General features: G+C 43.8%; 1 protein-coding gene across 4 annotated transcripts in view; it reads left to right on the top strand.

Annotated features, from left to right (window-relative positions):
• SLC25A44 (solute carrier family 25 member 44) overlaps positions 1-15,648 on the top strand; it is a 71,161-nt gene that overhangs the window by 37,184 nt on the left and 18,329 nt on the right. For 3 of the 4 annotated variants that reach the window (XM_085890771.1, XM_085890770.1, XM_085890772.1), the window contains exons 3-5: positions 4,105-4,387; positions 4,570-4,776; positions 11,475-11,602. In XM_085890771.1, the coding sequence (XP_085746897.1) occupies positions 4,105-4,387; positions 4,570-4,776; positions 11,475-11,602 (618 nt within the window). The remainder of the gene's footprint in view (positions 1-4,104; positions 4,388-4,569; positions 4,777-11,474; positions 11,603-15,648) is intronic. The other variant, XM_085890773.1, reaches the window with a different exon arrangement.

Genomic DNA, 15,648 nt, shown 5'->3' with positions numbered 1-15,648 from the left:
AAGCCACATCCACACAATCCCCTCCCCACACAAGCTCCACCCATGCAAACACCACTCACATAAGCCACATCCACATCCATCATATCCACATAATTGGTGATTAGTTAATTAGTTCCCCACACACAACATGTTTATTTAATTTAAAAAAATTGCTCCAACCACACAATCCACATCCACATAAACCCCATACACACAAGCTGCACCAATCCACACAAGCTCCACCCATGCAAACCCCACCCACTCACACAAGCTCCATCCACACAAGCTCCACCCACACAAGCCCCACCCATCCACACAAGCTCCACCCACCCACACAAGCCCCGCCCACACACACAAGCCCAACCCACACAAAGCTCCACCCACCCACACACGCCCCACCCCCCTGTGTGCCCCCACCTTTGACCCACCACCCCCCTCATCCCACCCACCACCCTTCCCCACACACACATTGGGAGGGGAGGGGGTGGTGGGTCATTGGGGGAGTGCACCTCCCCCCCTCCTTTGCACTTCCTTTATTCTTTTTTTATTATTAAGAATTAAATTATTGAAAGCAAAGCAAATATAATTAATCAAGATTTAAAATATTAAACATTTTTCTTTGGGTAAATATTCAGTTGCGAGAATGGACGATCTTTCCCAGCAGTCTGCTTCAGATGACTTGTGGTTTTGAAACTCGGATACCATATTCTGTTTTGAAACAAAAAGAACCATTGGAGAATATAAAGATGATTATATAATGATATGAATAAAATAACAAATATAAAATTTACCTCCAGAAGATAATGTCATGTCAGATTCCTCCAGAAGATTAAGTTGTGTGTTTGGTTCATCCAGACAGGTGTTTCAACTGAAAAATAAAAAATAATAATGAGTCAAAGACAGACACACACACACATACACGCATACACACACTCGTATACACACACACACACACACACACACAAATGCACATGCACACACACACACACGCACACAAACACACACACACAGAGACAGAGCGATCATTTTCTCACCTTGGACTCGGGTCATTCACGATCAAAGGACGTGAGAGAATTTCTTGCCATCCAAGAAAAATATCATTCATTTCTTTCCGAAACGAATAAATGTCTTTAAGAAAGTCGTTCATTTTTATCCACTCATCGTGTAATTCAGATAACTCATTTTCAACATCAGCTGTCAACGATGTTCTTATTGGGGATAACATGTGAGAAAAAAAACAACTAATTATTAGTCGTATCGTGATTTAATTCTGTTTTAAACAACAAATAATGAATTGGGTTGAGATCTCACTTGTCATCTTGTGAAAACGATTGATCTGCAAGATTGTAGTAATAATCTGAACGCTCCATTTTCGTAATAAAACACGAACGGCACACAAGTTGGTTTAAATAAGCAACTTGATGACGTAATGGGAGATTTCACAACAATGGTTTTTCCAGGGTGTGTCCCACATAGGAAATGACCGGAATTTTTGGCTTGGTTCGGGCGAGGCAGCTGACTTCAAACGGACTCATTTTAACACGAAAATGAAACCTTGCTTTGAATGATTTTGATAAAAACTACGTTTAAAAGCTGTTTTTAGCTAAACTTTGTTTTGTTAGTGTTCTGATGATTTAAAATATTACCATGAGAGACATGGGCACAGAATACTTCCTCATTTTCACGGCACGATTGTGCTCTTAAAAGCACTTCCCCCATTTTACAAAACCGAATGAGGGATTTACATTTTACAAAACTAACCATAACAGCCCTTTCTTTCGTGCTTGAAGAGATAAAGTGAATATACTCGATGGTGATGAATGTAATAGGAAAATTAAGTTGTTCCCCAAAGTAGAACATGGACAAATAATCATTGGTTCACTCTTTGAGTGGAATGAAAATATGAAAGGGAAGAAGTGCTTTAATCAGTAAGTCTCAATTTTACATTGCTTGTATGGGAGGGGGAGAAAATCAGTCTCCTATTTTGGGCTTTTGGGACTTGAGTCAGAAAGTTTTTCCCTCCCCCCCCCCCATTCATTTGAATGGCTGCCTCAGAACCCCCATTTATCCTCTACTAACCTGTGCTCGACCTCGTCACCACAAATGCCACAACTGTGTCCAACCACTTCAGTCTCCTCACTTAAACCTTCACTACAAATACTACAGCACTTCCTCTCCCTCACGACAACCACTATAAACTGCCCGACCACAGTTAGCTGCTTGGCCACTCACCACAGTCTCTGAGGGTACCGGAGGAAGGAAGGACATGACGAGCCAGCGTGTTTCGGTGTGTAACTCGAAGCGCAAACGTGTGCTGAGTTTCGTTCAACGATGTCCGGGTAGTTTCGGTGTGCGACTACATATCCATGTTCAAAGGGAGTCCAGCCCATGTTCAGGGTTGGAGAGCGCTCACGAAAACCCTCAGCCATTGTTAATTGTGGAACTCTGTCACGTGACCCGGCCGAGAAGCAAATTAAGCCATTTTCGACTCCGGAGTCTGGCGGGGTGATGGCTATGCACCAATGTGGGCGCTCGAAAACGCCTACCAGGTCTCCTGATCCGCTTTTTGGCCCCTCTCTCATAGCTCCATAAAAGAGAGCATCTCTTTCATCCAGCCTCCAAGCCGAATCTCTTTACTGAGCCGAGCTCGACCGAGCGGGGCGAGGTGAGCTGTTACTAAGACGTGTCGGGGCTATCCCCTGGTCATCGGCGCTCGGCTTAAGCTGCATTCCGCAGCGAATATTCATAACATTGAAAGACTTTCTCACGCATATTTTCTCAATCTGTGTCTCGTTCATTAAAATAGCATTACCGATTTGCACCTTTCACACCTTCCTCTTGCATCACGCTGCACTCCATTTTTGCACCTCTCACTCATGCATCATAGACGCCCCAGTTTTCTTCCCTCCTCCCCCTTCCTAAGCAATTTGGTTGCGTCGGTCCATTGACTGCACCAGGTACATCAAGGTCGCCTACACCTCAACTGCCCCTCTTCTCTCTGGGCTAAATCTAGTGTGTGTGTGTGTGTGTGTGTGTGTGTGTGTGTGTGTGTGTGTGTGTGTGTGTGTGTGTGTGTGTGTGTGTGTGTGTGTGTGTGTGTGTGTGTGTGTGTGTGTGTGTGTGTGTGTGTGTGTGTGTGTGTGTGTGTGTGTGTGTGAGAGAGATGCTGCCTGTAACTTGTGTAACATAAGTAAGGTTGTTGAAGGTTTTCAGGTTAACTGCACTGTCTCTCTTTTGTAAATATCTGCATTTCTTTTGCCGCATGCATGAATTCCTTGCTTTCCCCTGCTGCACATTTTATGAATAAACCAATTACTGTGCCACATAACTTTCCTCGCCCTTGCTTGTAATAAATTGTTTTGTTATAAATGTACCCAGCTCGTTTTCGTCTTTTCATTAATTGATCCAGAATGGTTCGCACATTTGCTTAGCTGAGAAGTTTTACCCCAACAATGTGTTTATTAACTGGTCCGTAGTTGGCAGCTCCGCTCGGCTGCACCTGATACAGTAAGTTTGATGCAAGTACGCATCGAGGGCACGTCACCCTAATTGGCCTGCTGTCCACAGATAAGGTATCATGTGAAGTAGTGTAATCGTGCCAATCGGTGTTCGTTATTGCCAAGCAACCTGCAGAGTTATCTGCGGCGTCAGGACCGGTTGTTCGGGAGGAACCCAAGTGCTTCACCTCATGGTGATTCTCCAACCCGAAGTCCACCACAATATGATTATAGTCTGTCCCAAAAATAATTTTCAGGTATACAGTGTGCCCCAGCAAATAAACACTTTGTGGAAAATTCTATTTTTGTTTCATTTTAATTTACAAAAACCTTACAGTATGGTCCAGCAAGGCCAAATATGGTTACAGTATAACAGTATATCCCAATTTTCTTCAAGAGTATAGTGTGTCTCGGAAGAAAGTATCACATTTTCGAGACGAAGCATTTTACCACTTTAAATTGCCCACTGTCGGTGGACCGAGATGGGTGTTTACGCAGGGAGGGTGAGAGCACCGATGCCAGTGATTTTATATATTGTTTTTTAGAAAAAAATTGGCATTTCATACTTGTTTGTTGTTTCAAATCAATCCCATGTATGTTTTATTTCTTAATGTTTTCAATTCTTCAGGTTCAGAAGGGTAAAAGCATCTACAAGGGTACGTTTGATGCCCTACTCAAGATTGTACGTGCGGAGGGAATACCCGGGCTTTATCGAGGCTTCCTGGCAAACTCCTTCACGCTCATTTCGGGGCAGTTTTATGTGACGACATATGAGCTCGTGCGTCGACATGTGTCCACGTACAGCAGTAACAACGCTGTGAAATCCCTTGTGGCAGGGGGCTCTGCGTCCCTCGTGGCACAGACAATCACCGTTCCCATTGATGTAATATCTCAACATCTTATGATACAGGGTCAGTTTTCTGCCTGCAATAAACCAAACTCGCAACTACATTCGGGTCCTATTTTCTCACCACATGGCATCCGATTGATATCATCCATTTTGCAGCATCTTTTGACATTTTTCTTTGTAATCGGTAATCTTGGACATAAAATATTTTTATCGTACAAACTTTGCTTATTTATTTGCGAACAGGTAAAGGGAGTGGAGAGATGGGCCGTTTTCGGCTGCCCCAAAAAGTACAAGAGAGAGGTTGTTTTCACCTTGGGGGTACACGGGCAATCATCGTGCAGATAATCAAGGTGGACGGTCTGCGTGGGTTTTATCGAGGATACATCGCATCCCTGCTAACATACATCCCCAACAGTGCTGTCTGGTGGCCTTTTTACCATTTCTATGCAGGTAAGCAGCAGATTCTAATGGGAGACAAAGCAGTTTACCTTGGCCAATGTCTTTCATGCTTGTTCTACATCTGCAAGCTCTCTCAATGAGTCTTTGGCATTGTGAAAAATGAAATTAAAAAAAATTAATTTGACCCCGTCCCCCATCCCCCCGTCCCGCCCTCCCCCCGTACCCGCCTTCCCCAGTTTGCAACCAACTTTCAGCCACTTGCTCCTGCAGGGAGCTTAAGAGTATTAGACCTTCATTAGTATACCATAATTATCGGTAGTCTGCTCAACCTCATCACTTTTGGCATGATCTGGTATTATTTGGATGCACACGAGTGTTCGTGAGAACATTTACTTGCTCATAGACTTCCTTTTCTTCTTCCTCCGTTCTGGTTTTCTGGATGGTATATAGGTAAAATGTGCTGTTGCTGGTAAGCTAATCACGCGATTTCTGAGCGTGTGTGCTTGGCGTTGCTCGGTGGTGTGCCTGTGATGCTTCGTGAGCTAGCATGGTGTGGGGTTGTGGAGGTGCATGAGTAAGGCGGTGGCTTTGTCTGCTTACTTTGCCTGTTGTTTCCATCTTGGATCTCCCAGTTCTTGCTGCCTCCTTTTTATTTTTATTTTATTTTATTTTCATGTACATTGTTGAGGCACGTATAAGAGCTAACACGCAGAACGTACTTCAAATGGAGGGGGAGACAAGAGGGGTGGGAGTGGGGAGCAGTGACATTTGGAGATCTGTGGAAGGGAGAGGGATGGGATGGGGTACATGGGGTAAACAGGATTGACACTACAGGGATTTTCAGGAAGGAAAACATGGAATTTGAAGGAGGTGGGTATGGGGTAAATTCACAAGGGTAGAAAGATTATTGTTTTGGATGGGGGAAGATATGAGATGTTTGTGAACAGCTGTTTTGAAGACCTGGAGGGAAGAGTGGGATTGAACAGAGTGAGGGAGTTTGCTCAAGAGGTGGGGAAAAAGAGGATTGGAAGGGTGAAGGTGAGCAGTGATTCTTGATTTTGGTGGTTTCACCAGAAGGCAGTTGCTGGTGGACCTTCATCGCCCTGCGGAAATATTGGGGGGGGGGACAGATAACAGACGGAGCAGAGGGGGTGAGGCCAGAGAGAGGACTAGAAAACAGAAAGACCACCGACCTGCCTGTGGTGAGAGGGTGAGAGACCAAAGACTCAGCTTCATCACGGGAGATGCCAATGATCCTAACATCCTTGATTTGAGAAAGGTGAGAGGCAGGAGCACCAGCCCACATGGGGTAGAGCAGTACTCCATCATGCTGTGGAAGAAAGCCTTGTGTGTAGTCAGCTCAGGTGGGCCGAGGAAGGACTTTGCATGACGGAGGGTGCCCAGTCGGCGACTGGCTTTGGAGGCCAAGTTGGAAATGTAGCTTTCCCAGGAAAGATCATGGCAGATAGTGAGACCCAGAAGCTTGAATGAAAGGATTTATTCAAGAGGATTGTTGAGAAAGTAGGAGGTATGCGCTCCACCGAGTGCCCTTCTAGTTTTTAATATGAAATAGGCAAAGCCGAGAAGCGATCGAAACACGGTGGGGATAGTTTCTTCATCTTCGTCATATCGTTTCTGGTTCCTGCTTGAGTGTGGGTTAAAGCTAACTAATTTTTTATCACCGCATTGTTATCCTAATTGTCTTTATTGGTTTCTTGTCTACAAAATTTATCGGTATATGAAAAATATTTTTCCTTTTATATTTTTTGCCAAATAGACCCAAACGTTAATTTTATCATTGGACAGTGTCTTTTTTGGGGGGGTTCTGGTATCAGCTCGAGCATGCGTTAAATGCAAACATATTTTTTTTCTCCCGAACATTAATTGGGACCAGTCGGGGACATGTATTACAAAGCAATTTTTGCTCTTGTTTTACATAGTAGAATGTCAACCGCCTGTTTATGCAAGCCATTTTCAAATCAACTGAACCATTTGTGAAGAGCAAAACCTCGTCGGGTGAAACTAAGATCTCGACATCCTGGATTCTAGCGTATTGTCGAGTCCAGGGGTTTAGCCCCGATCTGGACGGATGGCCAAACAGTTCTCCCTTGGAGGATTCTCGGAGATTAATGCGCGCGTGGGAAAGAAATGCTCGGCGCTTCACCAGGGCGGTAGCCCAGCACAGGGTTTTTCCTCTCGAACCCACAACAGATACACGGACGCAAGCAAATGAAATTAAATTAAACGAGCCGAAACCCCGTCACAGACGGATTCTGTTCCATGAGCCCAGTATGACAACCAGTGGCGGCTCTCATAAGAGCCGGATCCCAGTCGATGTACTCCATGGCCTTTCCTAATGAGGCCTACAAAACGTCCTTGTACACGACATTTTTGTTGCACACTACTCCTTGTGAAGAAGTCCCCTGATTTTGTGCACGTGTCTACTTTGACGTACACCGTGTCAAAACTTCTCAGGTCACAGTACCGAGAAAAACGTGACGTGACTGCGAGGAGGAGCACAAAATTGGTCCTTCAGTATTAATATATAGATGCTTCAGAGTTGAAGGTTGACTATTGCCACTATGTGCGATGCATTCTTACAGGTACGAAGTTTCTTTCAGTCCAGGTCACAGTACCATGAAAAACGTGATGCGACCGCGAGGAGGAGCACAAAATTGGTCCTTCAGTATTAATATATAGATTGGTAATTTAATGACACTAATCAAATATGTATAATGACAATAATTGAAATGATTATAATGAAAGAAAAACATGAGGTAATCTAAATCTAATTTTGAGGTGCATGCACGCACGCATGCACACACACATGGGGGGTCATATAAAATAAAGAAAAGAAGAAATCCCTTTTGTTTCCTTCACTTAGCTGAGAGCAGGCGATCTTTTTCCCGAGGCAGTGTGCTCGGACCGCATCGTCGCTGCATGGGTAACTGTGCCCCAAAAATGGCGCCGAGCAATTCCTGAAGAAATATTCAATATCAGGGCTCCGAACCGCTGTGGAGCTTCTTCTTCAACGGCGCTTGCGATCCCGCTCTCTGCGGAAGGGTGCCGCTCCCTTTGGTGACACCCACGGGGCTTTGAGGTCCGTCTCATGAACAACCAAGAGTCAATGGCCAGCGTCTTGCTCAGCACACGGCCAATTTGCCTCAGTATGGATACGAGAATCACGCAGCTATTTCGTTGTGCCGAGAGGAGAGCGAAGCGAGATCCTCGGTCCCAGTCAAGACGTTCCTCTCACGACTACAACGGCAACCTCACTCTTCTTCATGCGTCGAAGGAAAGCCAGCCGTAATGCCCTGTTCTTTTGACTGCCGATCCCACCTCTCTCGCCTCTGTCCCACTTCGAGCCTTCGTCTCCGCCCGTGTGTCTCCTCTCCTGCAACGACCTGCCTCCCCGTTCTCTTTCCCAGACGTGCCCTGCTTTTCTGATCGCCTCCCTCACACCGAACTCCACTCGTGCATTCGCTTCTCACTATGAGCTGCTTCTCCATCCTCTGACTAACGTGGCCTCTTATGCATCTCTTCTTGCATCTCCCGTCACGCTCATCAATGAGCCTCGGGGGTGTGACTTTGTCGGTCGCCACCCTTGGAGGCGGGGCTTCTTCCTACTTGGTCATGTAGCTCAGTTGTAATGGCTGTTGCCATTACAAAAGCGCAATTCTATCATTGCTGGTTTGCAATACAAAAACAGAGGGAAAAGTCACAGGGAGGCAATTGCATACTGGGGGAAATTATCCTTAATCCCTATCCAATTAACACTGCACCACCTCCCCGTGTGATGATTAGTAACACTTAAGCTCACAGTTTCCCTACTTTATTACATTGAGATGTCTCCTACACGTCCACGGGCCATGCAACTCTATACGATCCTATCTTTCCTCTGAAATTCCTCCCTCTATCCCACAAACATAACAATATTTTAACTTCTTTACAAACTCAACACTACAATTCCAAGACATTTCATTCGTGCCCACCAAACTACAGATGATCCGTGCTCGATCGCCAAACACACAATTGGTCTCATTGGTACCTTTTGTTTATGAATCTTCGTCAAACCATCTGGGTGTACTCCATTGCTCCTGTATCCACCCGTAATCCTAACCCAGTCTGCCCATATGCCTCGATTAGATCAATTTTGTGAACCTGCAAACAGCGTAACGTACTTTGCAGCAACGCCTTAGTTGCATTTCTTTGGCCAAGAGTGTGGTTGCTTTCTGTAAATGGAAAATAGTTTACAACACTTGTAACCGCATTGAATGGAGCAAATTTATCAGCCTTGCACAAAGGGAACAGCAGAGGGCATCAGCAAAAGTGGAATTCTGTCTCACAGGCGCCATTTTGTGAGGAGTGTTTAATAAATAAATGGCATGATGCTGGGGCTGGCTTCTTGGGAACTCGTCAGTGCTAATTGTGAGTAAATAATTACTTTGTTTAAGTGGGTGAGGGTCACTGACAATAGAGCCAGCTGGTATGAGGCCTGATTGATCCCTACGCTGACTTGTGATGTATGCAGCGGCAACTTGCTTTGCTTTGATGAATAAGCACATCATAATGTCTGTGTTTGGTCAAACAAACAAACTGAGAACAATTCGTGAAATGTGGGGAATATGGTCGTAGGATTAATTACATTACGTTTGGACGTTTATGCTTGTATTTGTTGTTGAATATTTTTTTCTTGACCTAACTATAAACTGTCGGCTTGGTGCTCCACATGCAGGGCGTTGAATGTTGTAATGTGGCGTCCTGTGGATCGACTTTAAGCTGGGCGTTCCATTTGCTAGCATTAGCTGGTGTAGGATATCAAAACGTGTGGAGTGTGACGAGCACTCCCCCGATCTCCATTGGACATAGTCCTACACCAAATGTTTCCATTTTCCCGCCGATCACGTCACACGTCACACGTCACATCCCTTCTGGTTGAATGATTTGAATGTTGATTTCCATATTTTCTTGTTGCATCCAGATTATTCCCATGCTTTTTGATAAAAAGAGTGTTTTGTAATCGGTTCCGTCTGTCCGTCTGTCCGTCTGTCCGTCTGTCCGTCACGCTATCTCCTAAACAGTTGGGCAGAAATTCATCAAATTTGTAGTTACCAGCAAATACCACTTGTTGCTTCACTGACAGGAATACTAAGATAGTGGGGGGGGAGGGAGAGGGTGAGATGGGGGTGGGAGAGAGGGTGAGGGGGGAGAGAGGGTGAGGATGGGGGGAAAGAGAGAGGGTGAAGGTGGGGGGAGATAGAGAGGGGGTGAGGTTGGGGGAGAGAAAAAGTGATGGGGAGGGAGAGGGGAAGAGAGGGTGAGGAGGGGGGGAGAGAGAGGAAGGGAGAGAGAGAGGGTGAGGAATGTCACCCATGAACTACTAGGTTTCATGGTTTTTGAGTTGCGGAGGAGACACTGACACGCGCACAGGTGTGCGCACGGACACGCGCACGACACACGCACGCGCAAACGCACAGACACGCGCAAACGCACAGACACTCGCACAGGCACGCGCACACACACACAGACACGCGCACGCACACACACACACACACACGCGCACACACACACACACATGATTTATTATTAAGGATTGCAGTTGATGATCACCACATGGCACTAAGGTGTTGGAGTAACATCATTTTTTTTGTTGTTCTGTCCCCTGGGTGTCCTGGGGTGGAATCAAAAGGTCAATGATCAAAAAGTGTAATTACACATTTGAAAGCATTTTGTAATGAAACTTTGTATATGCAATCAACATTGGTATATGCAATCAACGACAGACTTACATGAAGTATGTAAGTTTTTTTTTTAGTTTTTTTTTGTTTTGACTCCTGGTTCATGCCCGAGGGGGGTGGGGACTTAGGGTCACGGGGTCAAAACGGAATTTGTTTTTTTTTTAACTCAAAACTGGATTTGGGCCATTCTTGGGGAACTTTTTGCCATCTTTAAACTTTGCTTTAGGAGGGAAGCGTGGGGATTTACGATGGCACACCATCGACTTCACACCAGTTAATTATTGGTGATGGTGAGGGTGGAGGTGGGTTTGGATACATATCTCTCTATATTTCTGGATGACCTTCTGACACAATGAAAGTTCTGGGATTGAAGGGTTGAAACCAAACTGTTGGATGGTTCCCAGCTCATGTTGGACAGTTTTTATGAATATGTAAGCAAGTCCAAGCAGATCTGCCACCTTCCAAACAGGTTTATTTTTTATGATGTGACATCTTACTTGTGTTGCACCAAAAATGTAACAATATACATTTGTTTAACAAGCTGAACACTAACCTAACTATCCTGTAGCACATTCCATGCCATTCTGCTGTGATCAGTACCTTTGTTTCATGAGTTTCATAATTATTACTTCTCAAGGATCCTGAGTTCAAATTCCACTCTGCTGTTGAATTAATACCAGGTGTGGTTGACCCTGCCTGTCATCCTTCCGAGGTCGGCAAAATGAGTGCCAGCTTGCTGGTATCCTGTTTCGGAGTGGCGACCCGTCCAGGATTGTGTTCAATAGCCAAGGAGTCTGCTTCGGCAGCACCAACGCTCTGCCCAGAGTATGATCCCTATTGATGGATGGATAGTCAAGATGTTGACTGCTGCAGCATGCACAGCATGATGGGACTTGATGATCTTACCTTTGTCATGAGACACATTAATGCAGAAGTGCACTGGATTGACAAATGAATGACATAATTGCATTTTAAACAGCTTTGTTAATACATTCTGCTGCCTTCCAACAGAGCAGCTGTCCAACCATGTGCCAGCACATTGTCCCCATCTGCTGCTGCAGGCAATTGCAGGCCCTCTCGCTGCAGCCACAGCCAATGTGGTCACGAACCCAATGGATGTTGTTCGGACGAGGTTACAGGTATGGTTGTGTATGCAACATTTTTGTTTGCGTACGTGCGTGCCACCACATTGCCCAAAGTAGGCCGTGGGACGAGCACTTGAAAACGGCTTAGTTTTCGAGTTTCGTTCACTCGGTCCGAGGGACTACGAGATACTCAGTTAAAAATTATAACAATCAAGTTGTTCTTTTTGACAAAAGTTGCACATTATGGAGAAATCTACGAACAACCGACAGACTTACTGTGCCAGAAACAGTGACAGCACTATGTACAAACTGGCAGCGACACGACACACATGGTGAGAAACGGCACACATGCGTGCACTGAGTACGGTGTGTATCTGTGCATAGGCACCACACACGTGCGTGCAGGCGCATACAACCGTCTGCATTGCCGATTTAATGCGTGTCTAAAGATTATTAGTACTCGCAGAACACTCCCAATCCCACAGACACAATTGTCTGACAAAAGAAGATAAGGGACGGATTTTTGATTGGACAGATTTCATAAGTGGATAAATAGATGAATAAAAATATATTCTCGCGCATTTGTATTACTTTTAATGCTATATTTTAAATCTTGTTTGGTGCTTTTGACGGAAGTGCATCTTTGTAAAGGGCCATGAAATCATTGACAATGTAAAAAAAAAAATTGTCAATCGATTATGTTTCATGTGATTGGGATAGACTATTTCTAAACATATCAAGCATTTCAAAACGAATTTGGTCTTATCCAGCAAATCAATTCTGACCTCTGGCTCCCACCAAAACATGTACCTCAGTGTAATATTAAGTCTTCAAATTTACACTTCATCAAACATTGACTCAAATATATTGATCATGCAATCACACACATATCTCGTTCACCTGTTTTAACCATCACCCCCACCCACAGGTGGAGATCCGGTGGGGGGTATATCTCCCACTTTTTAATGCTTTATCGATACTAAAATTATATCAAATGTTGCTATCGATAGTTTGAAACTGTACATATGATATATGGACATTTGTGTTGGAAAACAAATATGGCTACTACCACCCCCACCTCCCCTCCCCCCCACCCTCTTAGCTGAGCAAGATTTTAGTTGTGGGTATCGATAGTCAAGTTGAATATCAATATCAATCCCCCACTCGTGACAACAAATCTACGCCACTGCCCCACCAATCCTACACTTGTAAAAGGTGTATCCATCGCATTTGTTTCTGCTATATTTGCTTTCATGACATTCACTTTATCTCGAACAACTGACATACCACATTTTTTGCACAAATACAAATTCAACCACTCTCTTCATAGTAATCAGATCAATAGCAATGAGATGTGAATTTCTGTTTGTTGAATGTTTATTGCACGATTCTGACAATACTCCACATAATGTAGGAAAACGCACACAAGCTTTAGATAGTACAAAGCTGCTTGGTTATATGCACAGTACCAAGGTAATTAATTTAGCTCTTTCAGTTCTCTGAGGACCTTGTACTGTTTCATGTACAATCATCATTTACAGGTGCGTGAATATTTACAATATACTTTTCAAAGTATGCAAGTTAATTTCCCTTCTGCTCTCCTAACAACTGCAATTTCATGTACTGCTATCATATATTATATATCATTACAACCATAACCAGCAAATCCACCTATTAACTTCACAGAATACCAAAGTATTTAAAAGAAAAGGCCAAACCATTACTAAGCCTTGCCATACTACAATGAAACTATACAGCTTCCAGAATGGTCAATTACTAGATGAAACATACGTCATGAGTATGTTTAATATTACTTTAAATTCTGAAATAAAAATATTCTTGACCAAGGATGCTGACATCATCGCATCAGTAATTTGAATTGTCTGGAATTTGATTTCCATCACAATACATTCTCAAAAAGAAGTAAACCTGTCGAATAGTGCACATAACATATTTTGCCCCTTTAACCTGCTCTCAAGTTTTGCATGTTTTGGTCCTCCTACGTCATCAGCCTCTTCCAGTGTTACTTTCAACAAGATTATCAAAATTGTTTCCAGGAGGTGTGATAATTCGATAAAAAAAAATAATGTGGGGTAAAATGAATGGTGCACTGTGCATCTCTATGAGGACAAAAGATAGAAAAGACTTGGGACTTGTCCTTTAACTTTAAATAAACATTATGAACGCCACATCCCAATAGTCATGTTATCTTCACATATATCAAATACTTAAAATCTATGATAAATATGACCTGCTCTTGGACTATTGCCCAACTTGTAATTGTTTTGTTCAGTCATACAACGACATATGATGTAATTGTTTGTATTGATTAGTATTTCAAGCGTGGCACCAGAATAAATATTTCAAGTGATACAAATTTCTGCACCAAATGTGTATTCTAATCAAACAGTGCAGAATTTAATGAGGTCTATTGTAGATTTATTTCCTCCTCTTCGTCACCATCACTTGGATTATCTTCGTCATCACTGTCATGTACTTGATTAACACAATTTATGCAACTGCAGAGGTCAGTGCAAGACATACCGTGTGCTACGCAAGAACACTGCCTGTTCTCACACTTTGCTTCCTTGCAATTGCAATGTGTGAGCTCGAGGATCTCCTCTGGAGCTGGAGCCAGGTCCATCCAGTCTATGACAAGATTGTCATCTTCAATCTTCCAGCCATGAGCAGCAGGTGAAGGAAATTCCATATTGCCTATCAGAGACCTCCTCCAAACAGCAGCTTGAAAATTAGCTCTCTGCACATGCTTATGAAGCGAGTCTTCATTTGGGGGCATACCTGATTCCAGGGTCTTGGTATGTAGCTTGAAAAGCCTATACCTAGCTTCGTTTACAGAGGTACATTCTTTCTGCGAGTACAGAGCACATGTAAAAGACTCCAGCTGCAACATAACTTCTCGAGAGAGTGTTATTTCTCTTCCAAGAGCGATGAAGGTATCACCACTCTTCTCTTCCTCCATGACCTTCCAGGCTTTCACCTTCCCTCTCCCATAGAAAGAACTGACACTGCCACACCCCGTAAAGGCATGCAGTCCAAGTAGTGCACTTGCATTATGCGGACCCAGCTTCTCTGCAACTTTGTTGACATGTATTATCCTCTTAACTTTCTGCCCCGTCGCCAAAGTGTAACCTCAGATCGTCTGACAGATTCGGGTTCATCTCCAGCTCTGAAACTGACCAGATTTCAGTTGCTTTATTCGCATAAATACCACATATATTCTTCCATCGCCCCGCACATTGCCTAAATTTGATCCAGGAGCTCAAGGAAAACGATGAAATCTTGGATTTTGACGACGAACAGACGTGCATACAACACTCCATGTTGAACTTGCCGTCTGCGTCTGTTTCTGCACGCAAATTGTATGGCACGCACCAGCAGAACACACGTATAACCACCTCGTCCGTGCCGTATTTGTCCCCCCCCCCCATGCGTACTCTGTCAGCGCATATGATTGGTGAATGAGTGTGTTCATGTTATTTTTAGACCAATCGTGAATACCGTCAGAATGTCAACATATTTTACGCCCTCTCCAAATGTTCCAGTTTTTTGATAATTTCTCACTAATGTGCAACTTTTGACCAAAAGAACAACCATATTCGGTATTCAATTTTGATGCATTTTTTAATGTCAAATCTGTGTCGTCCATCGGAGGTAGTGAACGAAACTGAAAGAAAAACAGGGTCGTCCCATGGCCTAAAGGGTTTTTTTGTTTTGTTTTTTTGTCACTTACTGCTTCCTATGCCTTACTCTCACCCTTTTCTCATGTTTTTCCACCTTTGTTTTTTGACACCATGTGGCATACAGCTCGATTCCATTATACTCGCAGCTCGTGTCATAAAGGACTGTCTTGACACCTGTTTGGAGAAAAATTATTTTAAAAAACCACATTAACTGAGTTCTGCAGGGCATATGTGCTGTTTTTATGCCTTTTCAGCTGATGGCCGGAGGTGTTCTTTCCTGGGGTTGTCTGTCCGTCCATGCATCCGTCCGTCTGTTGTGGGTCTTTTTTAAAAAAAATTTATTTTTAGCTTATCTGGAATTTAATTTCTGGAATTTAATTTCCAGATAAGGTATCGTCA

Source organism: Eptatretus burgeri, chromosome 8 (assembly GCF_056783735.1).
Source record: "Eptatretus burgeri isolate ZD-2024b chromosome 8, Ebu_testis_v1, whole genome shotgun sequence".
Lineage (NCBI taxonomy): Eukaryota > Metazoa > Chordata > Myxini > Myxiniformes > Myxinidae > Eptatretus > Eptatretus burgeri.
The sequence above is the reverse complement of the archived record's forward strand: the minus strand, read 5'-3'. Positions and strand labels throughout refer to the sequence as shown.